Source organism: Mus caroli, unplaced genomic scaffold, assembly GCF_978045245.1.
Source record: "Mus caroli unplaced genomic scaffold, Mus_caroli_1 scaffold_9, whole genome shotgun sequence".
Taxonomy (NCBI): domain Eukaryota; kingdom Metazoa; phylum Chordata; class Mammalia; order Rodentia; family Muridae; genus Mus; species Mus caroli.
The window spans coordinates 22307785-22335176 of record NW_028227264.1 but is presented as its reverse complement, the minus strand read 5'-3'; the positions used below and the strand labels follow the sequence as shown (position 1 = coordinate 22335176).

The following is a 27392-nucleotide window of genomic DNA, read 5'->3' as shown; positions in this document are numbered from 1 at the left end:
AATGTAATATAACCATTGGGTTAGCATTCTGAAGCGCTGCTTGCAAATAGAGCAAGAAGTCTGTGTTCTTACCTTTCAATATGTGTAGAGTCTCTATCACTCTCTTTATATATATTATATAAAATATGAATATGTATATAATATGTTTGTATACATACATCCACATATATACACATATATATTTACGATTGATCTATATTGTTTCTGTATCTTGGAAGGCTGAAAAGAACTGATTTTTCTATACCACTTCCCATAGAAAATGTACTTCTTGCTTTGTTCCCTTGGTGCTACATCAGTACCACTAGCACAGCATTCTTTACACTGTATCATGGTCCTCACTTTTTGTTTCTTCAGATTTGGGTTCTTTAAAGTCAACCCAGAAGTTTAACATTCTTGCACCTGCTAAGTCCCAGCCCAAAGTTTGCAGTTCAGCAAACCTCATGTTTATTATTCATTCCTCTGGGTGATATACCAGCCTTCAAAGTCCCTTCATTTCTTGGACATAGCTTCTTCTGAGGTAAGAGGTAGTTCTAGTGGGCAGTTGTGGTGCACGCTCTTTGTTAACATCAGGACACTCCAAGCCATGGCCTAACTATGTGACTCTTGACCTGCTTTGCCAGGATAACCCTCAATCCCACAATCCACTTGGCTCAGTTCCCACCCTCACTATTGGGACGTCATTTTCTGTATAAATTAGGGAATCACCTCCCCTCCTCGCTCTCTCTCTCTTCTCTTTCTTCTCTCCCCCCTCTTTCTCTCTTTTTCCTCTTCTCTGCCCTTCTACCCACTTCGCTGCCCCTCCATCTCTGCACAATAAACCTCTCCCATGTGGAACTACCTTGGCCTGGTCTACTGTTTGGTTTATCCGCTCAAAATATATAGATTAATATTATTTGATATTAATTAACATATCACCCTTAATCCCAACACTTGGGAGGCAGAGACAGGCAGATTTCTGAGTTCAAGGCCAGCCTGGTCTACAGAGTGAGTTCCAGGACAACCAGGGCTACACAGAGAAACCCTGTCTTGAACAACAACAACAACAACAAAAGCCTGGGGCATTTATATAAATCAAATTATTCCTGGATTTTGCAATGACTAGAAAAGGTTTTCAAGAACCTTACTGAGGGTAGAGTGGACTTCAGTGCTTGAGGCAGGGTAGGACACAGTACTGCTAGGCTGGAAGAGTATCTCAGAGGTATTGACTTCGCAGAGAACCAGCAAGGTGGTCTGTAAGTCATAACTGCTCATCTACATGGATCCATAAAGGCATTGTCAATTTCATTACTACACGGGTACTATAAAACACAGTTATCATGGCCCAGTCATTGATTCTAATCTACCACATGTCATTGCTTGGATGTCTAGTAATGCATTCACTTTACTTACTTTTCATTTGCACAAACTTGCATCTTCTAGCCCATATTGTGATCTCTGCCTTGTATCACATTTGCCACCTGGACCTAGTCTGATACTGATGACAACCAGGCTCACATAGATAGCTAGTTCTAAACTCAGCCCCCACGCTACAGCTCTAACATCTGTCCTTGTTCTGGACTGCTAACCAAATTAGTTACTTTCTCCTGTTTTTCCTATTTGTCAATCTTCTCATACATTTATATGTCTTTCCCCTGTAACTCACCTTCCCTGAAGCAGATCACCTCCTCACAAAGCCATCTTTGAGTGACTCTCTCTTTCTGTTTTGTTGTTGTTAATGTTTGTTTTTTTGTTTTGTTTTTTCTGTTGTTGTTGTTATCTTTTGCTGGTTTAGTCCGCTTTTCCCATCCCCCTTAGTGTGTCTAGTTTCTCCAGACTCTCCTGGTCCATGTCCACCTACCATCCATCTCTGGCCTGGAAGTCAAGGTTTCTGTGACTCAGAGCAATGGCAAATTAATTAATAAATAGGTGAGCTGAGGATGGCTTCCCCTGAAATGAGTTCTTTGCTAACGAGTCTTATACTTCTCTTATGCTTGCTTGTATTAATTAGACTAGCTATGGAGGCAATGCATTCAACTTTGGCCTCTATTATGACCACTATTTTTTTCTTTAAAAAAAAATTGGAAGGGAGGAGATGTTGGGGGTACAAAGGTCCTCTTCACAGGTCAGTAGTGCAACCAGAAATATTAACATACAGGGGCCTTTTCGGATTGGAGAAGACTAAAATATCCGTGTTTTCCTGCCCAGAAGGCTGGGAGTAGCTTTTGTTAATGACCCAGTGACCTCTTTGCTGTTTGTGGAAGCAGACCTCACCCAAATTCCCCAAAATGATTATCCCAGATTCTTCCCTCCCTAACTCCCAGTTAATAGAATCTGTCTTTAGGGGAGATATCACATGTACTTTATAGCATACTGTGCCACCAGCCCCAAAGTCACAGGCATACTGACATGGGCAGAAACCTTGGAACAATAAGCCAAAATAAACCCTTCCTCCTGAAGTGGTCTCAGATACAATGGGACAGTAGCAGAGCGCTAACTAACACAGAGGATGTGAGGAAGAGGGAGGTTCTGAAATGTGGGAGCTAACTGAATGCACTGTGGAAACCCAGGGTCAGAGTCAGCGATCCCTTTACATTACACTGGTGCAGAATGAAGCTACATCTTGGAGAGAACTGGAAAATAGTATCTGAAGCTACAGTGGGCAGGGGGGGGGTGTGTCTCAGAATTAGCAAGCATTTGGAAACAAAAGCATACAAATTATTGTATAAAATGTCACTGCCCTGGAGGCTGGCAGATCTAAAATCCACAAGATTGACCAGAGTAGCCTGAGGGAGAGCAGGCTAAAGCTACCTCCCAAGATTAAATATTCTATCCAGTAAATTTTTGATTTTACTCCTACCCTCCCGCCCCCATTTGGTTTTGGGAGACAAGATCTCATCTAGCCCATGTTGGCTTTGAAGTCCCAGTGTGGCTGAGATGATCTTCTCATCCTCTGGACTCTACTTCCCAAGTGAACTCCTACAAGTATTTACCACCATGATGCCCAGTTTTATGTGGTGTTGAGGAATGAGCCCAGGGCTTTGCAAATTCTGGGCAAGCACTCTACCAAGTAAGGTATGTCACAGTCTCTAGGTTTTTCTTTGACCACCAACGAAAGATTAAGAAGAATCCCTGTGCTGATTTGAGTAGAGATGGTTCTTGTAGACTTTTAGGTGAATGTTTGGCCCACAGAGAGTGGTGCTATTAAGAGGCATGGCCTTGTTGGAGGAAGTATGTCACTGTAGAAGCAGGTTTTGAGGTCTCATATCTCTAATTATGCCCATTATGGCACACAGTCTCTCTTCCTGTTGCCTGCAGATCAAGATGTAGAACTCTTGGTTCATCTAGTTCCAAGTCTACCAGCACATACCGCCATGCTTCCCACCATGATGATAATGGACTGAATCTCTAAATCTGTAAGATAGCCCCTTAAATGTTTTCCTTTGTAAGAGTTGCCATAGTCGGGCTGGTGAGATGGCTCAGTAGGTAAGAGCACCCGACTGCTCTTCCGAAGGTCCGGAGTTCAAATCCCAGCAACCACATGGTGGCTCACAACCATCCGTAACGAGATCTGACTCCCTCTTCTGGAGTGTCTGAAGACAGCTACAGTGTATTTACATATAATAAATAAATAAATAAATAAATAAATAAATCTTTAAAAAAAAAAAGTTGCCATAGTCATATTGTTTTTTATCAGCAACCCTAACTAAGATAGAAGTTAGGACTGGGATACTGCTGTGATAGGCCGGACCATACTTTTGTATGGATTTTGGGATTTAGGATTAGGAAAGCAGTGGAATGCTCTAATGGAGGCTGATTAAACCATACTAGTAGGAACATGGAAGACAGTAGTGCTGAGAGTAATTTGAACTGTGAGTGCCTAGCTCAAGAAGTTTCAGAGAAATTTAGTATATTTCCTAGAAAAACCATAAGCCAGCCCCAATTAAATATTTTCCTTTTTAAGAGTTGCTGTGGCGCCGGACGTGGTGGCGCACGCCTTTAATCCCAGCACTCGGGAGGCAGAGGCAGGCGGATTTCTGAGTTCCAGGCCAGTCTGGTCTACAAAGTGAGTTCCAGGACAGCCAGGGCTACACAGAGAAACCCTGTCTCAAAAAACCAAAAAAAAAAAAAAAAAAGAGAGAGTTGCTGTGGTCATGGTATCTCTTCAAAGCAAACAAACCCTAACTGAGACAGACCAATTCCATTATCATTCATCATTTCAACATTTAGACTTATTTGTGTGTGTGTACATATGAATGTAAGCATACACCAAGTGTATGCAGGAGCCCATAGAAACCAGAGGAAGCTGGAGCTGGAGTTACAGAGACCATGGTCAGTTGCCTGATTTGTGTGTTGGGAACCAAATCTGGGTCTTCTCGAAGCGTATCAGCCACTCTTAACCACTTGGCCCTCTCTGCAGTCTTTACTTACATTTTGAAGGCAATTATTTTTAAAAGTCAACTGGTTAGAGTTGTTACCACATCTACAAAATATCATCACAATAATATCTCAGATCCAATACTTGATCCAATAACTGAATATTATGGCTTCTCCATGATGACAATTAAAAATCAGCCATCGAAGATGTTAGCAGGACCCTCAAGAACGTCATACGTGGCAGAGGTTTTCCAAAGCCAGAAGCCTCTAAGAGTTCAAGCCACTCGGCAAATGCTTATGTATTAAAACTCAGTTGCTTCCCATTTTAAAGGCACACTTTGATACAGGCTTAGTCTCTCCTAAAATCATTATCATTGATGTTGGGAACTGGGCTATGTATAGACACTGTATCTCTTGCTTCTGAGATATCACTAGCCAAGAGATCTTACAAATGCTTCCGAATCTTTTTGAATTTATCTGTAAAGATTGATCACATAGAGAGGATAATTTCTGCAGGAAGTTTGAAAATAAATCCACCATCTAAGAAAACATCTAGCTTGTTCTCAGCTATATGTAAAATCCCCGAACGGATATTAGAAAGCATTACTGTCTTAGCAAAATTCTAGAAGATTTTATTTCAACCGACGAGGAACTTGAGTTCCAAAATTTAGAGCAACAATAACAAAAAGCATTAAAAACAAACCAAGACATATCCATAGATCTTGTCTTAGGTTTCTATTGCTGTGATAAACACTATGACAAAAAGCAGCTCGGGGAGGAAAGGGTTTGCTGCATATTACAGCTGTAGTCTATCATGAAGAAGAGTCAGGGCAGGGACTCAAAGTCTTGTCTATAGACAATCTGGTGGAAACATATTCTCAATTAACATTCCTTTTCCCCATATAATTTTTGTGTCAAGCTTGTGTCAAATGGGAGAAAACTAAGCAGCACAATTGAGCCCTTGTCAACTTGACACACACACACATCACCCTTTAACCACAGGCTTTCCTTTCTTATTTGTCTTCAAGATCATCATTGATAGTAATAACAACACAACATAAAACACAATCCAACTTTTAAAAATTCCCACACCCTTTTAAAAATTCCAATGGCTTAAAAATTGAAGGTCTCTTTACAAGTCCAAAGTCTCCTGTGTGTAAGTTCCCAAAAAAATAAAAAATAAAAAGCAAGTTAAATATTTTCTTATTATGAAAGGGGAAAACCAGGGCACAATTACAACTAGGTTCAAGCAAACCCCAAACCCAACATAACAAAGAGCTGAGTGTCTGGTGTCTGGGCCTTACTCACAATTTTCTGAGCTCCGAAGGCCTGCACAGCTCCACTTCTTGGCTCTGCCATTCAGGGAACACACAGTACATCTTGTATGCTCAGGCAGGCTCTACTGGGTAATTGCTGCTATCCTTGGGGCTCACACCCCTGTCCTGGTATCTTCCATATGCTGGAGTCTTTAGAGGCTGCACCCATACCAATGACTTCCTGGCTTCTCTTTCAGGACTCTCACTCTGCCACATGATGCCAACCGTCTGCTTTTCTCCAGGATCCTGCCAATCCCAGCATGTCCCCTGCAACTGAGGTTCTACCTTCTCCAGTCGATGTCCTTTTCCAGCATCTCAAAGTACCCAGCCTCAGCTGATCTCCATAAGCCTCAACCTTACAGCTCTGCTGCTGTGAAAACCAGGAACATGAGGAGACTTGCCTACATTATTAACTTCTGCTAGCTTGCGATACAGGCTTGGCCCCCTGTGAACTAAAATGTGGGGAGAGTGTAAGTTACTATGAAGGGGGCCTGTGCTCATTGGGTTTTGTCAGCATGATGCAATCTACTGGGAAGAAGGAATCTCAGGAATTTGGCCTGTGAGACATTTTCTTGATTAATGATTGATGTGGAGGGCCCGACCCACTGTGGGCAGATGGTCTTGGGTGTATAAGAACAGGCGATAAAGAGGCAGACCAGTAAGCAGTACTCCTTCGGGGCCTTGCTTCAGTTCCTGTCCTGATTTCCCTTAAGGACTGACTATAAATTATAAGATGAAATAACCCTTTTCTCCCCGGGTTGTTTTTGATTGTGATGCTTATCACAACAATAGACAGCAAAATAGGGCACCTACATCTAGTTAACCAGTTAAAAGACACAATGGAATGTTTGATGGCAGATGGCCATCATTTTGATCCTATAATTAATGGGCCACTAAAAGAAAGCTCCAGTGCCAGGTGTGAGATACCACCATGGGAGTTATTGGTCAGGGAGGCTCCAAAGACCTCTCCCCCAAATGCAGGCTTTTGTAATTTTACTTGATTGTCCTCTGGAATTAGATGAGAAGATCCTATTGCCAGAAGTACCAGACATCTTGAATACAAAATATAAGTCAATAAATGAGATAGAGATTTCCTTTCTGATAGATGGCTTTCATAGTGTCCAATGGTAATATGTAGCCTGCAGGCAGGGAGGGTCTCTGGGAGGCAGACACTATTGTACCCAGCTCTGAACACTGCAGACTACAATAACCACTTGCCTGACAAATGTGCCCATTGGTGCTGTAGTGGCACAATTATTATGGTGGTAATTAACTACCCCCTGATTTGACCCTGATTACGACCTGTACCATGAGAGGGAATCCATGATTCTAGACTGTAAACCCCGTCAAGAACTCATGACTAAAGAGATCTTAGGCTCTAGGGGGAAATCAACTAAGTTTCCTTAGTTAAGTTGGTGAAACATCCAAGTTTCTTACAAATATCTGCATTTATACATGCGAGCAAAAGCTTTTCTCAGCCTTAATCAGAGAAGCCTCTGATTGCAGTGAATGGAGGTAGAGACCCATGGCTGCCTGTTTATAGTGTTGATACAATCTCGTGGTATCAATGCTCAGGGAACATTGCAGAGAAGGCAGACTATCTGAGCCAGAAGCCAGTGAAGCGTTGTGAAGCACCATCTTCTAAGCATCCCATGGCGTGGCAATTGGGAGCTCATACCAGGTTTGCTCATTGGGTCTGGACAAGTCAAGGCCAGCCAACAGTCAGTCATGGCTTGGGAAGGAGCTCCCAGGGTTCTGCAGGTTACTGATAAGCTATCAGCAGCTAATGGATTCTGGGATAGAGGGAGGCATAGTAGCTAGCTGTGTATCTGCTGATGAGCCCAGCAGGCCCTAATGGACAGTTTCAAAGCTATGGTCATACAGACAGCCCTTGTTAAACTCTGGGATATAAAACAAGACAAAATGTCATGAATATGGATAAAAAGAGACTTGTCGCTGGGCGTGGTGGTGCATGTCTTTAATCCCAGTGCTCGGGAGGCAGAGGCAGGTGGATTTCTGAGTTCAAGTCCAGCCTGGTCTACAAAGTGAGTTCCAGGACAGTCAGGGCTATTCAGAGAAACCCTGTCTCAAAAAACCAAAAAAAAAAAAAAAGAGAGAGAGAGAGACTTGTCAAGAAGAAGGGTGACTAACAGGAATGAACTGCAGGTAAGAGAGGGTGTATTGCGGGTGTGGACAATAACCAGAGCACACAATATGAATGTATAAAACTGTCAAGGGGCAGAATTTATTAATTTAAAACTATGCAAGGCCTGGGCTTCATGATTTCAATAGAATCTTCCACTTCTGAAAAGAATTCCTTTTGTTTTAGCAGTTAATGATCCCAATTCTACAGATAGGGCTTGAGTAGAAGAAGGTAGGTACATAATGGGCCAAGGAAATGACGGAATAGAATTGGACACCCACAAAGTCATCAAAGAAACTTGGCTTTTGTGATATAGATGTTTTTGCTTGGGAGAGTGACCTGACTAACACAAGACAGATTTGATATGGTTCTAGGAGCTATTCTTAACATTTCTGAGTGTTCCTTTAGCAAAGCATATTCTTCTCATATTTATCTTCGCTGTATTATAGTTGCACAAGTTTACCCAGAGCAGTGCTTTCCATGGGGTGTAATCCGGCATTTTAAATAATCTCTATACCAGAGAGGCGTTCTCCGAGTTTGTTTGACAAGGCAGGCAGTGCTTATGGGACTAATATTCCACAATACTGCATTCTAAGACTCACTGGCTTTAATGTCATCACAACTTGAAGAGTTCACTATGACTTTTGACTCCACTGTTATTTATTTACTTTTTTCCATTGACCTGAATCTTTATCTCATGACAGAGTAAACATAATGTAAAGCCCCAGTCTATATACATTAGACAACAGAAACTTATTATTGCAGTTTTCTATTACGTTCAGACCAGCCTATGGGGGCAATTTCTACTCAAACCACCACAAGAACCTTCTAGTTGATTGCTTAAAATAGGCTTGGAATGGGAAATTAGAAGACTTGGGCTCCAGGTCTTATTCTGGTGTTTAGCAAACAGGCAATACTGAGAAAGTAACCACATCATTTAAACAACCAAGGCTTTAATCTACTCACTTGACAGAGAAGAATAAAAACAATTATGAGGAACACACGTCATTTCTAAATACTTAAACTGAACCTATGGACTTACACATACTAAGCAATCATTTCCTAATTGAGCAAGCATCCTTAAAGCTATTCTTAGTTTGACATCAGATAATTCGTGAAAACATTTCTTAAGGCGTGAGAAAACAGCCATCATAGAGTCATCGAATTATTTCTGCCATGATGAACTGTGTCCCTTCAAACAGGGCTGAGCAACCTCCAGCTGCCAGGAATGAGTACTCTATCAGGTCAACTTAGAGTGATGGAACTGTCTTGGACCTGGGAACAGGGTCCCTTTGGCTGGAACTAAAGGAAGCCAAGAATTGGACTACATAGATGTTGAAGCCATTAGAGGCCCCAGTGATAGGGATGGAGACAGAGAAGGGAAGAAAACATTAAAGGCTCAAGTTCTGCAGCTGTCAGTTGCTTGATCCAACCTTAGCATCATGAAGTAAGTCTGTGGCACATTCACATCTGCATTCATAGTAGCCCAGTGGGTAAGGAGACTTAATAAAACTTGGTCCAGTCCAACTCCTTCCTACTTGGAAAGCTGCTTAATACTGTTGTAGTAGCTATTTCTGTTTGTCAATTTGACTATATCTGGAATGAACTACAATCTAGAGTTGGAAGGTTCACCTGTGATCTTAAGGCTGGGAGATACAAGTTTCTGACCTGGATCTTGGCATGGAGATCTTGAGGCATAGTGGCTATGAATCCCAGGAGGGTAAGGCAGGGAGAGCTCTGAGTTCAAGGTCATCTGGAACAAAGCAAGTCCCAGATCCAGGCTTGGTGGTACACACCTTTAATCTGGTCCACACCCCACACCTTCTGCTGGATTCCAATTTGTGGACATTGGAAGAAGGAAGACTCTCTTCTTTGCTTGCCTTGTGGGACTGAGCAGCTGTTAGAGCCTTGGACTTCCATTCACAGCTGCTGCTGACCATTGTTGGGGAGTTGAACTACAGACAAATTCCCTTCCTATATAGAGACTACCCATACGTTCTGTGATTCTAGAGAACCCTAACTAACAAAATACCATATAATGCAAAAAAGCAGTGAAAACATAGTATCTTAGTCTATCAATGTGAAGAGACACTATGACCAAGGCAACTCTTATCAGAGAAAACATGTAAGTGTGGACTTAGGTATAGTTTTGAAGGTTAGTCCATTATCATCTTGCCTGGGAGCACAGTACTGGAGAAGACAGTACTGGACAGTACCGGAGAAGTAGCTTTGGAGAGTTTTGTATTCTGATCCATAGGTAGGAATATATATATCTCTCTCTCTCTCTCTCCATCTATCTACTGAGACTGAGGGGGGGGGGAAGAGGGGGAGGAGGCAGTGGACTTTTGAAACTTCAAATCCCACCCTCAAGGGACACACTTTTTCCAACAAGACTACACCTCTTAATCCATCTGATTCCTAGAAATAGCGCCACTCTCTGGTGACTAAGCATTCAAATATATAAGCTTATGGGAGCCCTTCCTATCAAACCACCACACATACTATTTTGTCGTTTGCTTTAAAATAATTCTTAAACTGTAGACATTCTAAAATGTAAGATACACTCCTCTCATAATTAAAAAAATCTTTACAGTAGTTTCAGAATTTCTATTATAATCAAACACATTTTAATTTGTTTTAATTACCTTAATTACTTAATGTATATTGTGTGTGTGTGTGTGTATGTTGGGGGTGGGGGGTATTACGTGTGTGTGAGTGCAGGGGGCCTTGGAGGACAGAGGAGGAAATCAGGTCCCTGGAGCTGGAACTGCTGAGCAGTCTGACAGAGGTGCTGAGATCTGAACTTTCTCTGCAGAAGCAAGCACGTGCTCATGACAGCTGAGCTGTCTTTCCAGTCCTCCAGTCCTTTAGTAAAATTACTAGCTTGCAACTGCAGCATGACATCTACATGGATGTACAAACTCCCTGGACAGGGCTTCTTGTCAGCCTTTGGAAGATTGAGATAGGAGGGCTTGGAGAACCACTCTGACTAACATGGTATATGATACTGCCAAAAACACAAACAGAAACAAAATCCAGAAAGCAACCGAGCTGGGGTGGAGCTCAGCTGGTATGAAGCCATGGGTTCAGTTCCCAGCAATTTGTAAATTGGGGGGCCACATGATGTAATCCTGGTGCTTAGGAGATAAGAAGGGACACAAGTTCCTTCCACAGACAAAACCAAAACAAATGAGTAGCTTTTTATAAGTGTGATTAATATTCTATTCTTGCTATCTATACATCCCGATTAGTACGTATTATTACTTCTAAAGCTGTAAAGGACTCCTGTCCACAATGTCCGAGAGAGAAATGGACTTTATTCTGTGGGCAACGCTGTTTGTTAGACAAGGCTTTTCCCTCTTCAATTGACCAATCGCTACAGAGCTCTGCTTTTCTCCCGGATTTAAAAGTCAGCCACAGCTGGGGCAGGCAGGACAGTTCCTTTTTCCCTCCCCAGAGGGAAGAAAGAGCCTTGTTTTCTGGCTAGACAGGTTTACACAGCTCCGGGAACAATGGATTCCAGGCTAGCATTAGCCACAGAGGAGCCCATTAAGAAAGACAGTCTCAAGAAATACAAGATCCTTTGTGTGGTAAGTAAAACTGTTCATTTTAGTCTCACAAGCTTGGTGGCAGATGTGAAGTGCCTGCCTTCCCACTTAGGCTTGCTTGTGTCGCTATTAAGTCAGAATGTGAAATACTTGTGTCCAGCATTAGGTTTGTTTGTGTTGCAATTTAGGTTAGAATGCTAAGTTATTGTGTCCAGCATTTGTGACAGAAATCTGAAACCGAGCTGGACTGATTTTGTTTTCCACGTGTTTATAATTAGAGCACAAGCAATTTTTGACTGGTACGAATACTGTACGAGCAAGAATTTAGCAACTGAAATCACGTGACACATATGTCTTAAGGATCTGTTGATCTTTATCAACATTTCATTCTATTTATTTACCATGTGGGGATTATTTCTTTTGCTTCCTTCCTCACTTTGCTCTGTTTTCCCCCCATATGAATTAAGAGCTCCTTTAGAGACTAATCCACCCCTCCCCGTTTCCAATCTGAATGTCCCTAACAATACATGAATGTTGTTGAGGGTTTTATCTTTTTGTTTCTTTTTTAAAATGTTCTCTCCCCCTGCTTCCTGGATAGTCTTGAAACGCTCACTTCCAAGACATACTTGCTTCTTGACGGACTTATCTTTATCTTCATTGAATGTTACTCAAGACGTCACTCTACATCCTTCTTACCCAGTGATCTTTTCTTCAGGCAATCCGTGTGTTCCCATGAGATGTTAAATGATAGCTTCCCCCCAACCCAAGCCACCACCATCTCCGACTTCTCTTTGGATGTCTCCTGCCTGACTTACTCACCCAGCACCTCAAGCCAAAACCAAATGCAGTATTTTTTTTTTTTTACATCTGGCTGGCTGCAGCTGCCCTCAGACTCCTCGGGCTAGCATATGTCAGCTCTCCTTTCTGTTTCCCAAGAAAGGTCAAGCAGTTTGTAGCTATGACCCGTGAGGACAACAAACCCTCAGTAGCTCCTCAAGAGTTTATCTTTCCAGGACTTAACACAGCCCTCCTTGCGGCTTTCTTGCCCTTACCTTAATCTTAGTTTGTCACTCAAGGAATCAAACCCCTGGGGAGCTAAATCTGGGTCCTAAATGTATTTTTAGATTGTTCTTTTCTTTTTCTTCCTGAGGCACCTTTGGGCAGGCACACAAGCTCAGGTTTCTTTCCCCAGGACACTTCCTACTCTTTCTCTAGAGACACTGGGTTTCAATGGGGCCTGGGTCTTGCGGATTAGCATAATTATGCTGACCCTGGACCCTTGGGGATGCGCCTGAGCCTTCTGCAGCTGTGCATATGGCCAGGCCCCACTCTGATGATCTGGGTTCTGGGAATTGAACTTGGGTCCTTGTGTTTATAACATAAACACTGAACTGAAGGAGGTAGCTCTCTGGCCCAAGGTTATAGACATTTACTCTTTCAAGCATGTTTTCTTCTTCCTTATTTTGGGGTAGGGGTGTGGTTTCGAGACAGGGTTTCTCTGTGTAGCCCTGGCTGTCCTGGAATTCTATAGACCAGGTTGACCTTGAACTCAGAAATCCACCTGCCTCTGCCTCCTAAGTGTGTGCCTGGTTTCTTCTCCCTTATAAGGAAGTTCACTTTTTTTTTTTTTTCTTTTGTTTTTTCGAGACAGGGTTTCTCTGTATAGCCCTGGCTGTCCTGGAACTCACTTTGTAGACCAGGCTGGCCTCGAATTCAGAAATGTGCCTGCCTCTGCCTTCCGAGTGCTGGGATTAAAGGTATGCGCCACCACGCCCAGCGGAAGTTCACTGTTTTAAAATCATATCTCGAAAAGGACTCTAATTGTTCCATTTCTTTCTTTCTTTTAAGTTTCATTGAAAACTTTAAAGGTTTCAGTGGGTACAAGCCTGTAATTATAATACTTAGGAGGTAGAGGCAGTAGGGTCAGCTACATACTGAGTTTAAATCTCAAAAAGCAAACAACAGAACAAAACTGAAAAATAACACATTTACAGATCTCTACACATTCCTCCTATACTTTATTTAGACAAGCTGAAACCAAATGTTGGGCTCCTCTGATGTTTCAGAATCTAGAACATTTTTCCTACTTTGTATTCAGCATAAGGTAAGGAGCTTTAAATAAAGTACACATTAAATGAAAGGAAAGGGGGGCTGGAGAGATGGCTCAGGGGTTAAGAGCACTCACTGGCTGCTGAGTTCAATTCCCAGCAACCATATGGTTGCTCACAACTATATGTAATGGGATCCGGTGATGCCCTCTTCTGGTGTGACTGAAGACAGCAACAGTGTACTTATTTAAATAAAATAAGTAATTCTTTAAAAAAGGAAGGAAGGAAGAAAGGAAGGAAGGAAGGAAGGAAGGAAGGCAGGCAGGCAGGCAGGCAGGCAGGCAGGCAAGCATAAATACAGGGAATAAATACAAAACCATGAAAAATATAAATTTTAACATTACAAAATTTTAAAGCATAGTAAGGACAGACAGATACTGTCCTTAGAAAATTTAAACAGAAAAAAAAACACAAAAAGGTGTAGGTCAGAATATATTAATCTGAAAATCTAAAACGCATCATGTTTACTGTAAGGAGTTGGCCAATGCTGGCTTTAGTGCTTTCTGATAAGTCTGGTAGGGATAGCTGTGGCTCCAGGACTCTGAGCCTAGGCTTAACAGCTAATGTTCTTTCTTTCCCAGTGTAGCCTTGACTGCTGTGGAACACACTTTGTAGATCAGGCTGGCCTTGAAATCAGAGAGTGGTCTGCCTCTGCCTCCTGAGTGCTGGGATCAAAGATGTGGGCCACCTACTGTTCTTTTTTTTTTTTTGGTTTTTCGAGACAGGGTTCTCTGTATAGCCCTGGCTGTCCTGGAACTCACTTTGTAGACCAGGCTGTCCTGGAACTCAGAAATCTGCCTGCCTCTGCCTCCCCAGCGCTCGGATTAAAGGCGTGCGCCACCACGCCCGGCCCTACTGTTCTTAAGTAGTTTATACTCACTGCCTTTGACTGAGCAAGTACACATTGGACGATCTCTCCCTGTTGTTACTCAGATGTAGTTTGAGACTTCATGGGAAAAGAACTGCTTTAATAATGCATTAATGTGTTTTCTTGGGCACTGTGTTAACTTGTCTGGTAAATGTTAATGCATCTTTTTTTCAGTTGATTTTCAAAATGCAAACTCCTCAAAGTCAATAGTTTGTGCAATTGTTTATTACATAAGCAATTTTGTTACCACATTTATTTGTTCTTTTGCAAGGTTTGTTCTTTGCTTTTAAATTATAACCAAACTTATTTTATTTTCAAAAGTAATTTGAACTCATGACTGTTAGCATTATTTTAAAAATTTTAAATTACAGTTATTGGGGAGGGGCACACATGTGCTGTAGCACATATACAGAAGCCTGAAAACGCAGGCGGGGGGGGGGGGTGGCGGGAGGTGGTGGTTGCTTTCTATTTCTACCTCTGTGGGACCCAGGGATCAAACTCAGGTCACTGGGCCTGGCTTTCCACTGTGTGATACCCAGGGATCAAACTCAGGTCACTGGGCCTGGCAGCAAGCATCCTCACTCACTGAGCCATCTCACTGGACCCTGTATGGCATGTACAGCCCCATTCGCCCATTCTTGTCACTTGAACTCACAGCTTAGGTAAAAGAGAATCTAGCCACATCACTGTTTGATCTGATTGAAGCTCCAAGTCTCCTATGCTCACATAACTTTGTGAGCAGGAGTGATTCCTGTGAACTCCACACTCTCTGGTCGAGAAGCTTCCAGATCATGTGACGTCAAAAGTGTTCATGAACTAAAGAACAAAGGGAAAAAACCCTGTCAGTTAACAACTTGCACACTGTGCGTTGACATGTGTTAATTATTTTCCTTGTCCTCTGGCTAACTAGCAATGAGGTACTTAAGGCTTTCACAGGTCTACAGGATGCCGGAGTCTATTCATACAAATAGGGACTTTCAAGGGAAAGTCTAGAAAGGAAGAAAAAAAGAAGGTAAAGGGAAAAGTATATAGTTCGGTGGTTTCAATGCCTGCTTTCACTCAGTCTGGAGTTAATCTCAATGTATTTGAAATATGGGAGTGTTTGAATCTAGGCTTCTGTAGTACATGATCTACAGAACATTTTCTCATGGGACTAGGAAGTATCTCAGTTATTAGAATAGCATGTGTGAAGTCCTGGATTTGATCTCCAGGCCTGGAGGAGGTAGGGTGGATGAGGTAGTTTGAGATCATCCTCGGCGACTCAGTAAGTCTGAGGTTAGCCTAGGCTACACGGGAACTGGTTTCAAAAGCAGGTTTGAAGAAAAACAAATACTTATTTTCCAAATCTCCTTTTTATCGGACATTAAATGAAACAGCGTGCTTTTGTTGTTGCTGCGTCTGATACCTCTGGTAATTAGCATGCTGCCTGTACTGTGAATTGATTGCAGTCTAGAGGAAAGGTACGAATCGGTCATTTTGTTTAGTTTTAAAAACCACAGAGATGACTTCTCCTTTCTGTAATAGGTTCTTCTTGCTTTGTTGGTGATTGTATCGCTTGGATTGGGGCTGGGACTGGGACTCAGGAAACCTGAAGAACAAGGTACATCCCCAGGCATTTTTTGCAAAATACATGCTCTCCCCTCCCCTTCTTTCTTCTGGCTTTAACTCCTTGGAACCTGTCTGTTCTCCCGCCCCCAAGCCCTCCCCTACCTCCCTCACAATTAATGTTACTCATTGTTGCTCATGGACTTTCCTCTTTTACCCTGACACACAGAAAGGAAAACAAAGTCCAGAGGAGTCAGAGGAGGGGGACTAATCACAGACATCCTGTCCCAGTCCTTATAGCAGCTAGACATGTCTGATGGCTCTGTCCAGCCTCTTGACCCTCCAAGGCTTTGTTGCTATTGCTATCTCCTCTGTGCATTGATAGCATATTAACACTGTCACATCATTCATATCCCACTGTGAAGTTAATCGATGCCAAATTTTTAAAAACCAGATCATACTAAAAGCTTCATTTTTTTCTTATAAGAAACAAAGAAAAATAGGTAATATATACTCTTAATTATAAGATCATATTCCCTTTGTTTTATCTTACTGGTATGGATAACAAATATACCATTTATAAGTAATAATGCAAGCATTTTATATAATTTAAAATTTTTAAATTTTATTTAGTATCATGTATATGTGCAGTGTGTGTGTGTGTGTGTGTGTACAGCATACATGTGGAAATCAGAAGGCAAGAACCTGGGGAGTTGGTTTTCTCATTCATTATGAGACTTAGTGGGACTCAACTCAGGTTGCCAGGCTCCCATGAGAAACACTGTAACTTTCTGAGCTGACTTACTTCTTCTATCGTTCTCATAGATTGTGTTGGTGTTTTAACTCGGGTGCAGTAGGAACTCACTTGATGTCCCTCTCAATGTGACTGATACATTTTACTGAGAAAGGATTTAGCAACTCTGTAGCAGGGAGGCTTCTGGGGAGGTTAGCTGACAATTTCCCAGTCACATTTCCATCTGAGAACTGACCCACAGTTCGTCTATACAACCAAGGAACACAGAGATTTAAAAAAAAAAAAAAAAGTTGACATTAGCTGGAAAATTCCTGTCATCTTGTGGTCACCAGACTGTTGTCTCTGAGGGGCGTGGCCGATCCTGGCCAGAGTGAATGTTGGCAAGCTCTTTCAGTGGTATCATAATGTGGTTGATACATGCAAATGGATATTAGTTCTTGGCTATTTTATCCTCCAAATTTCATACCTTGACTTTAAAAAGCGTAGACTAATTTCTGGACAAACCCCTCATTGTCTCAGCATTTTGGTCATTGACTTCCTCATACCTATTACCTGGGTTCCCAGAGGGCTGCTTCTTTATTCTAAGTCCCTTCATCGCAGGTGCTCAGCTCTCGTAGTGGCATCTCACGCTTACTTTTTAGTCAGGCCCCTTTGGACTTGTTCATTCTTTTCAATAGTCTGTGGCATTTAGCACGGTCAGCCCATTTATTATTAATTCTTGTGCCCAGGTCTCTTCTGTTAAGCCCAAATCTTGAACAACGTTAACCGTTCTCTGCTCCATGTAATCCTGACTCATTGGCAATGTGGGCTTTTAAACTGTTTATGCATTCTTTAAAACTTTTTGTCATGTGTGCATCTTCCTTTCTTTCTTTCTTTCTTTCTTTCTTTCTTTCTTTCTTTCTTTCTTTCTTTCTTTCTTTCTTTAGTTCGTTCCTTCATGTACTCACTGAAAGCTGAGCATCAGCTTGTGTTCTGTGTTTTCTAACTAGGATGTAGTGGTGAGGAAGACAGACAAAGGTCCTTTCAAGAATGTATGTTTCTAGGTTGAGGATGTAGTCCTGTTGGTACAGTTGGTTTAGTGCTTGTCTAGTGTGCATGAACAGACCCGGGGTTGGTACTCAGGACCCCATAAACTGGATATGGTGGAGGACACCTGTAGTTCCAGCACTGAGAAGGCAGGGGGATCAGAAGTTGAAGGCCATCTTCAGCCATATAGTATTGGGGAGAAGCAAGGGGGTCCAAGGAAAAAATAATGAGGGAAACCAAAAAGAAGAAACTGTTATGTCAGGCAGGTATGTGAGATTGGATGTGGGTGCAAAGCGACTGACAGATGAATTATGAGCTCATGGAAGTGAAGCAGTGAGGATTCTTTCCAAGGAAGACCATTGAAGGCAACTAGAAACAGCAAATGTACAGGTCTAAAGCAGGAGAATGGATGTCTGCTGTGTTCCACTGAGGAGACAACAGGAAGGTCATGATATCTAGACCTACCAGGATCACAGTGAGGCAGTCACATGATGGGATCAGCCAGGGAGAAGTGAATACCTCGGGGCTGGAATGTCAAAGCTTCTTCGTCTTGGATTTGGACTGCAGAGTTTGAGCTGCAGAATGCAATAATCTGGTTTGTTTCCAAATGTAGCATGAGCTAAGGCGGCTGTGTTCCAAACATGGAAGTGTGAGAACAGAAACAGAGAGGACAGTTGGGACATTTAGCACAATCGCATGCACAATCCCTGACTTGAAGCTGGTGGCAATAAGTATTTGGATCCTGGAACCATTTGTATGGGTAGAGGTCATACATAAAGTGAAAATGAGATGCCTCAAGGATGGCCTCGTGGTTTTTTGTTTGTTTGTTTTGTTTGTTTGTTTGTTTGTTTGCAAGAACATTTGAAAATACTAAGCTTTCTTTACTACTTGAGCTGGGTATGCAGTAGAGGTGGGGTTGAACAATACTAGTTCAGATAAAAAGTTTCAGTTGCTTGATTTTAAACCCATCTGTTATAATAATACTTTGAAAATAATCACAGCCGGGCGTGGTGGCGCACGCCTTTAATCCCAGCACTCGGGAGGCAGAGGCAAGCGGATTTCTGAGTTCGAGGCCAGCCTGGTCTACAAAGTGAGTTCCAGGACAGCCAGGGCTATACAGAGAAACCCTGTCTCGAAAAACAAAAAAAAACAAAAAAAAAAAAAAAAAAGAAAATAATCACAATGCTCTGATTCATATATTTTGGGGGTCAAATAGAGTAGGCTGATTTGAGAGGTCTACCTCCCCTAGAAACATTAATTTCTTTGATTTTTACCACTGTCTTCATCTGGTCTTTTTTTTTTTTTTTTAACATTTTGAACACTATCCTTGACTCCCAAAGTGTTTATATCTTGTTTGGCCTCCATATTTATTGGTTTCTGTGTATATGAGGCAAGAATACCTACAGAGTCAGTTTCTCCCCTTGCAACTGATCAGTTGTCCTAACATACTGAAACTCACTATCATTCTGTTAACACCATTTGTTTAAGGAATCTTTTATTAATGTAAAGTCTCTATGGCCTCGTCTTTTGTTTTTCCCACCACTAATACTCCAATACCCATCGCAATGCTTGAAATAGAACGAAGCTTGGGCTGTAGCTGGTGGACTGCTTGTCTGGCATGTAGCATGCTTAAGGCCGTGGGGTTTAATCCTTAGCACCCATGACCTGGTGTGGTGGCACATGCCTCTTACCACAATATTCAGGAAGCTGAGTCAAGAGGACCAGGAATTCAAAGTTACCCTTGGTTGTTTCGACACCAGTCCAGGCCACATGAGACCCTGTCTTAAACATAGTATTTTAAGTGACAATTCATAAATTTAAAGATTTATTTATTTTATTTATATGAGTAAATTGTACCTGTCTTCAGACATACCAGAAGAGGGCATCGGGTCCCATTACAGATGGTCGTGAGCTACCATGTGGTTGCTGGGAATTGGAACTCAGGACCTCTGGAAAAACAGTCAGTGCTCTTAACCACTGAACCATCTCTCCAGCCCGATAATTCATAAATTTAAAATTATGTAGTGATTTCCAAAGAATGGACTTAATGTTGGCAAAGCAGAATTCACCCAAACATACTAGCATGCACTTGTTGCCTTCAACTGGAAATTAAAAAGGAGAAAGCAAGTATAAGGAAATTGTAGATAGTATTTATCTAGTTCTCATTCAATTCATAGCCAAGATAAATTATATTTAGCTTGACACATACTTAGTTCAGGAAGCATCAAGGAAGAGGAACAGGCTTGTCAGGGAGGATCATGCTGAACCTGCCTTCTGGACATAACAGGGCCCACAGCAGCTGTGGTTGCCTGCCTAAGAAAGACCTGAACAAGATCACACCTGCTAACATGCTAGCGTGGGCTGTAAAGGGGATGGGGGTTGGGGAAGTGGGGAGTGACTCCCCTACCTTACTTGAGAAATTATTTACAACTGATGGTTGATTAGGGGGTGGGGTGAGGAACGGAGAATCAGTTTTGACCCCTGGTAGAACGACCATGATCCAATGGATAGTGTCAAACACATGTGTATTTGGGCAACATAAATGGACTCACTGGACTATAAAAATATGAAAAGAGAACAGGAAGCTGGGCGTGGGAGGTAGACCTGGCAGTGAGGTTAATATGATCAAAATCCATTCTGTACATGTGTGAAATTCTCAAGTAAACAATAAAATATTATCTTAAACATAGCTATAACATTCTTCTTTTTAACCATGAATATGCTGGTGATTTAAAAACTAGTATCTGTAGTTTCTCTTTCCTGAAAGTCAGCCTCAGTATCCAGACTCCCTAGTAGGTATCTACTTGCTCAGACATAGAGAAGCACTGAGTTATATTGTTTGAAAGCCTTGCTCTCCATGTTAGGAGTAATTCTTTTTTTTTTTTAACAGTAGTTCCTATTTTTTTAAAAAAAATTTTAATTAGGTATTTTCTTCATTTACATTTCAAATGCTATCCCAAAAGTCCCCCATACATCCCCTCCCACTCCCCTACCACCCACTACCACTTCTTGGCCCTGGCGTTCCCCTGTACTGAGGCATATAAAGTTTGCAAGTCCAATGGGCCTCTCTTTCCAGTGATGGCCTACTAGGCCATCTTTTGATACATATGCAGCTAAAGCTCCGGGGTACTGGTTAGTTCATAATGTTGTTCCACCTATAGGGTTGCAGACCCCTTCAGCTCCTTGGGTGCTTTCTCTGGCTCCGTTAGGAGTAATTCTTAATTTATTCCTCCTTTTCTATTTTTCATAAAAATCTTCTCTAAAATGCACTTTACTTTGCTTAGATTGTATTCGTGTTATCTTTATGAACATTGCTGTTATTTTCCTTAGACTCTCAACTTTCTGTTTGTTGGTTTGAGTTAAAATCCTTGACTGGTTTGTGAGTTTCCATCCACTACCTCTGCCACTTATTTTCTGGAGTGGGTTTCTAAAATGCAAATCTAGTGTGTGTGTGTGTGTACTCTAATGACAATGACTTTCCTTAGCACAGTTGGGCCTCAAGCATCTTAGCAGAGTAGAGAGCACCCATCCTCACACCTTTTGAAAGCAACCTTTCCAAACTATACATCATCCTTCTTTGCATTGCTAATTTGCAAAAGCCCCGCCCCTTTCCTGAGACTCAGTGGAGTCACTTTGCTCCTTTGTCTGTGCTAACTTCTCTGTGTTCTCACCCACTAGGGATGAAACACTGGCCAACTTCTAAGTGTGTTTGTCCTTTGTCCTTCCTTTGACAGGCAGCTGCAGGAAAAAATGCTTTGACTCATCGCACAGAGGACTGGAGGGCTGCCGCTGTGACTCGGGATGCACAGGACGAGGAGACTGCTGCTGGGACTTTGAAGATACCTGTGTGAAATCAAGTAAGGGTTCTGATGGTCTTTCACTAGCATGTTAGTCTGTTCACTAGCATTTTAGTTATGCTGACATCATTCCGATATCACAGCCTTCTGCCGTGGGTTAGTTTCTAGGGCTACCATAACAAAATAACCACATTCTAGGTAGCTTTAAAAACAACAAACAAACAAGCTGGAGTCCTTTCTTTCCTAGAAATCCAACATCTAGAGGTTGGCAGCATTGGCTGAGGGAGAAGAGTTTCAGCCTCTTTTCTAGGGTCTCGTTTGTCACTGGCAAGCTTTGATGTTCTTTGACTGGCAGTATCGCAGCTCTGCCTACGCTGTCACATGATGTACATTTCTCACACATAGCCTTCCTCTAACTTTACTGTCGCATGATCTGTATCTCTTCACATAGCTTTTCTTGCCCTCCCTGTCACATGATCATGGAAATTAGGCTTTCATTATCTCTCAAGACCGGGCAGTTCTGCACATAGCATCTGTTCTAGATATCTATACAAGGTTAATTATTATCATTTCCCCCTTCTCAGTAAACGCAGGGGCCTACACTTTGCTTGACTGCAAGCATTACCTGGTTTCCATGGGATTCTCAGATGATCCTATTTCTTCTGTGACGTCTGTCCCTCCTTTATTGGCTGTCTTTAGACAAGGCTGGGCAAGGTGGCTCTTGATTATATCCATATTGTCAGTGCTCAGGACACTTTGACATGTGGAGTTCCCACACTTGAAAAGGAATAGGACCAGGATCCAGAACATCTGTAAACTCAAGAGTACAAGTTCAACTTAAGAAGTCTCATTATGGGCTGGAGAGATGGCTCACTGGTTAAGAGCACCGACTACTCTTCCAGAGGTCCTGAGTTTAATTCCCAGCAACTACAGGGTGGATCACAACCATCTGTAGTGAGATCCAGTGCCCTCTTCTGGTGTGTTTGAAGACAGTGACAGTGTACTCACACACATAAAATAAGTAAATAAATCTTAAAAAAGAAAGCTACTCTTCACAAACAGCGTACACGTTTAATTTAAGAAGCCTCATTATTCTCGGCTACCCATGCAGGGAGAGTGGAATCACAGCTTTTGTTTTCTTTTGTTTTGTTTTGTTTTGTTTTGTTTTGTTTTGTTTTGTATGATGTAGTTCCATTCATTAAATTTGATAAATCAAGAGTCTGACTGTATTGTAATAACGCAGGGGCAACGTGTGGCATTGTATCATGCACCTAAGTGCTTAGAACTGCATTGAATACCTTTTCAGCTCAAATATGGACGTGCAATTTATTCCGTTGTGGGGAGAACAGACTGGAGACAGCCCTCTGTTCCTGTGCGGATGACTGTCTACAGAGGAAGGACTGCTGTGCTGACTACAAGACTGTGTGCCAAGGTAAGCAGAGACCATTCATTGGTGCATTTGCCTCTAGGGCATCACTGGAACTCAAGAGTCTCATAGAGCTAGCTATCCTGAGCTACAATTGAGGGAGAGAGAGAGAGAGAGAGAGGAGAGAAAGGAAGAAAATTTAGCTGTTACTCCACATACAGGAAAAGATGGAATGTTTCTAGTGTGAGATGAAATGATGAAACGGGGTTTAGAAAGGAAGTCTATTTTATACAGAGATAAAAGAGCTTTGTACCCCTATCACCATATAGCCACAAGGGGGTTCCAGTCCAGTGATGATGCCATGTGCACTTGTCGTTTGAGACACTAGCTGGCAGTTCCCAACCCGAAAGCATGTGGGGAAGGTTTTATAACAGGTATTGAATGATTTGTGTCCTGAGTGTTCTATAGACTGAGAACCCTTAGGGACTTACTGCGGATGCCATGTCCCAACGCAAGCCTGTGACTCTGGCTCCACCAGATGCCTCGTAGGGATTTGCTATCGTTGGAAGTTTTCGAATGCTTCAGCATAGTGATGACTTATGAAAATTGCCCATTACGTGAGCACTGAACTTCCTGTCCCTGTAACTCCACGCTGCACTGAATTGTTTTAAACACACTAGAGAAATTAAATTGGATTCTAAGTTTTGGAATAAGAGACAGAAGTTAGCATATAAATGTTGCTAGTGCTGGGTTCTCTTAATCGAGAAATGAAAGAAATGAGAACTGTCCTCCATTGTCTCGAGAAGTTGAATGCTTGGTCTGTAGTTAGATTACTGTTTGGGAAGGTTCTGGAGGCGTGGCCTTGCTGGAGGAAAAGTGTCCCTGTGGGTGGTCTTTCAGAGCTAAAATAAAATCCCTTTCTGACTTTCCGTTTGCTCTCTCTGCTCTGTGTGTGCCCCTAAGGATGTGAGCTTTCAGCTTTTTCTGCTCTGGCTGCCACGCCACCTGGGTCTAAGCCTCTCTCCCTGACACAACAAATTCATATCCTCTGGAACTTTAAGTTCAAATAAATTCTTTCTTCTATAAGGTATCTTTGTTGCAATGTTTTATAGCTCTGACAAATTGCCAGAAAGAAAAGTGTGGCTAACACAAAAGGTCCCATGGAGATCTTTTGTGCAAACAAGGGATTTCAAGTGGTAGAGTGTCCCGGTCCCTTCTGGCCCACGGCTGAGCTCAGCTGTAGGATGCTCATTGGTCAGCAGTAGCTACTATGACAGGGCAGATTTCAAGAGGCATCTTCTCTTTCCCATGAGAAAGATATATATGTAACTCTTTTTTTTTTTTTAAAGATTTATTTATTTATTATATGTATGTACACTGTAGCTGTCTTCAGACACACCAGAACTGGAGGGCGTCGTTACGGATGGTTGTGAGCCACCATGTGGATGCTGGGAGTTGAAATCAAGACCTTCGGAAGAGCAGTCAGTGCTCTTAACTGCTGAGCTATCTCTCCAGTCCCCGTATATGTAACTTATATTTAACATGGGGCATGCCTTGGGCCCTTAATTAAGTCCTTATTTATAGCATATGGTCACTTTATCCTTCATTTATGTGACTTACTTGTCTCAGAAACATTACTCACTATAGTCTAGGAGGAAAGAATGTCTTCTATATTGATTTTATATATATATATATTTCAAATTTTTATATAAAAAATAATTAAAAGTAATCAAAACCAGGCTTCCTGGGAAGTGGCCTGAGATGGTAACAGTTTCCAAATACTTAATAGTATTACTGAGCCATAGTGAGTCATAGATTTTTTTTTTCTGAGTATTTAGAAAGCCAAGTATGGTTTGTGGTTGGCTAAGCTTTCTAATTCCACTGACCATAATTTTTCTTGTCCTTGTATACTCCTTTCTTTTGCCCCAATTTTGTAACTTCATTATTTTATCTGAAGGCTTGTGCTGGGGTCATGTAAATTTTTATCTGAGTTCATTGCTTGGCCGTACCATGAGAAGCTGTTGTTATAAACAGGGCTAAAGTTTTCATTAGTCTGGTAGACTAACCAATCGCCTTTTTATTTCCAAATTAAATGTAATGCTTTCTCACTCTAAAGATACAATTTTTTAGATTGAAAGAAATAGTTTCAGAGAGTAGTTTGGGGGGAGTTTAAATGATTTAGAAGTTAGAACTTGCTTGTAGTTTTTATATTTTGACAAATTTAGAAAGCTTGACAAACTGATTTATTTTGATCAAGCAGAGGCAGAGAGAGTCATCTTGTGTTTTCCTCTTGTTTGCCCACCAGCACTGCATCAATGCTGGCCAGTCCCAGCTTTTGCTGACAACGCATACTTTTTATAAACGTAGCGTGACTTGCAGATAAGTGCAGAGTGAGCAAGGCAAAGGTAGACTGACTCAGTAAGATAAGCAACTAGACTGTAACCCTGCTCCAAAGAGAAGAGTGCGTAAAGGATGGAGAAAGCATTGAAATAACAGTGCTGGCTGTGTAACCTCTGGCTGGGAAGAAATTACTCATACTCCCACAGAGAACTCTGCTGTTTCATTGCTATTAGGAAGAATTCAACCCTGTGTGTCTCTAGTTGTTGTCTACTAGTGAACTGTTATCTTGAGTTGGGAAAGGAGTAACCTAGATAGACCCTGTTTATCTAGGTGCTTGAGTGATGCATAGTCTGGTCTCTTAGATGATTCACAGTGGGACATGGCCATGGAGCCTAGGGCCATGATCTGCATTATCTACAAATCGATCCTTTTCTTTTCTTTTTAAAATAGTTTTGTGTGTAGAAGTGTTTGCCAGCACATAGGTCTGTGTCTGTTCTCCACGGATCTAGAAGAGGGTGACAGATCTGAGACTGGAATTAGAGATAGTTGTTAACCTCCATGTAGGTACTGGGAATTGAAGTCTGGTTCTCTGGAAGACCAACCAGTGAGTGCTCTTAACTGCTGAGCCATCTCTACAACATTGTTTTCTTTCTATTTTTTTTTAAAAACAAAAATATACATGTTATTTTCTTGCCATCTTCCTCCCCTCTGTCTCTGTCTCTGTCTCTGTCTCTGTCTGTGTCTGTCTCTGTCTCTGTCTCTGTCTCTCCTCCTTCTCAAAAGAGATTATTTGAAAGCTGGCATTAGCATTGCAACATGGGAACATTTTCAGTATGTGACTAAAAAACAAATATTTAATAACATTATAACACTACCCATCAGTATAATTACTTCAAGTCCTGAAATATCCAATCTTTGTCTCATAATAGTTTTTAAAAGATTGAAGCAAATCCAAATAAATACTTGTTATTGCAACTGGCTCATGTATTTCAAGTCTTGTAAAAAAAAATTATGTTCTCCCTTTTTGTGCCTCTGACATTTTATATTCTGGAGAAATGGGATCATTTGTTCTAGAGAGTTTTCTAGTCTGAAGTGTGCTGATGGAATCCTTTGTGACTTAAGTAACTTACCATTCCATACATATCCAGAAATGTAGAAGTTAGACCCAGACCATTGTTGAAACTCTGCTATTGATTGATTGACTGATCTTCGTCTTGATACATACCATGTCTGCTTGTATCTTCTGTGGGAGGTGTCATTAGGAGTTACACAGGGTCACATGTGTCTTCTGTCTTTTGGGGGGGGGGGGGGTGAGACAGGGTTTCTCTGTGTAGCCCTGGTAGTCCCGGAACTCACTCTGTAGACCAGGCTGGCCTCGAACTCAGAAATCCGCCTGCCTCTGCCTCCCAAGTGCTGGGAGTAAAGGCATGCCCCACCACGCCCGGCTTGTCATTTCTTCTTTTTAGTTAGCTGGAATGTTTTATTAAGGGAAACATTCATGCAGCAAGTTTTGTTAAGATTTTTCAGTGTTTTCCATTTGATACCAACCATTCCAGTTGGCCATTTCTTTTCTTCATGATTTTCTTCCTTTTTTCTTTAGGTTTTATTAAATCTAGTGTTACTACAGCCATTATGAAAATGCCCTTGAGGTGAGGACATGAGAAAAACAAAGCCATTGATGAAGAAATATTCTTTCGCTTAAGGACTCTGCATTGTTTTTCTGGATGGAATGGCTTCCCTTCCTGGCACTTAGCAGTGTAAATCACTGATCTCAGTCTTCAGAGCTCACTGCCCTTGTCACTATGTGAGATAGAGCATGCTGTGTCTTGGAAGGAGTTAGTCATCCATCTTTAGAGCAGCAGTGTTTTAGCAGCTGGAGAAGGCACACCCAGTTAAACCCCTGCTTCTCTCTGTATGTGGCACAGCTGTCTTAGACTGTATGATCTGCTTTGCAGGGGAAAGCCCATGGGTGACAGAAGACTGTGCCTCATCCCAGGAGCCCCAGTGTCCACCAGGGTAAGCCTAAATGACATGGGACTTCATCTTCCTTTAATAGCAGGCACATGATGCTGTAAGTGGGGGAGGCCAAGGAGAATTTCCACACTATCCTCTCAAAATATAATTGTTTTTTTTTTTTAAAGATTTATTTATTTATTATATGTAAGTACACTGTAGCTGTCTTCAGACACTCCAGAAGAGGGCGCCAGATCTCGTTACGGATGGTTGTG

The 27392-nt window shown here is 41.8% G+C and overlaps 2 protein-coding genes across 2 annotated transcripts in view; one reads left to right on the top strand and one right to left on the bottom strand.

Annotated features, from left to right (window-relative positions):
• Med23 (mediator complex subunit 23) overlaps positions 1-5751 on the bottom strand; it is a 71072-nt gene extending 65321 nt beyond the window's left edge. Inside the window, exon 1 of the mRNA XM_029482505.2 lies at positions 5662-5751. The gene's annotated coding sequence lies outside the window, so the exon portion shown is untranslated. The remainder of the gene's footprint in view (positions 1-5661) is intronic.
• A 5455-nt stretch (positions 5752-11206) lies between these two features.
• Positions 11207-27392, top strand: part of Enpp3 (ectonucleotide pyrophosphatase/phosphodiesterase 3) — a 69329-nt gene continuing 53143 nt past the window's right edge. The window contains exons 1-5 of the mRNA XM_021173940.3: positions 11207-11402; positions 15861-15936; positions 21396-21518; positions 22765-22890; positions 27120-27180. Coding sequence (XP_021029599.1) covers positions 11325-11402; positions 15861-15936; positions 21396-21518; positions 22765-22890; positions 27120-27180 — 464 coding nt within the window. The 5' untranslated portion in view covers positions 11207-11324. The remainder of the gene's footprint in view (positions 11403-15860; positions 15937-21395; positions 21519-22764; positions 22891-27119; positions 27181-27392) is intronic.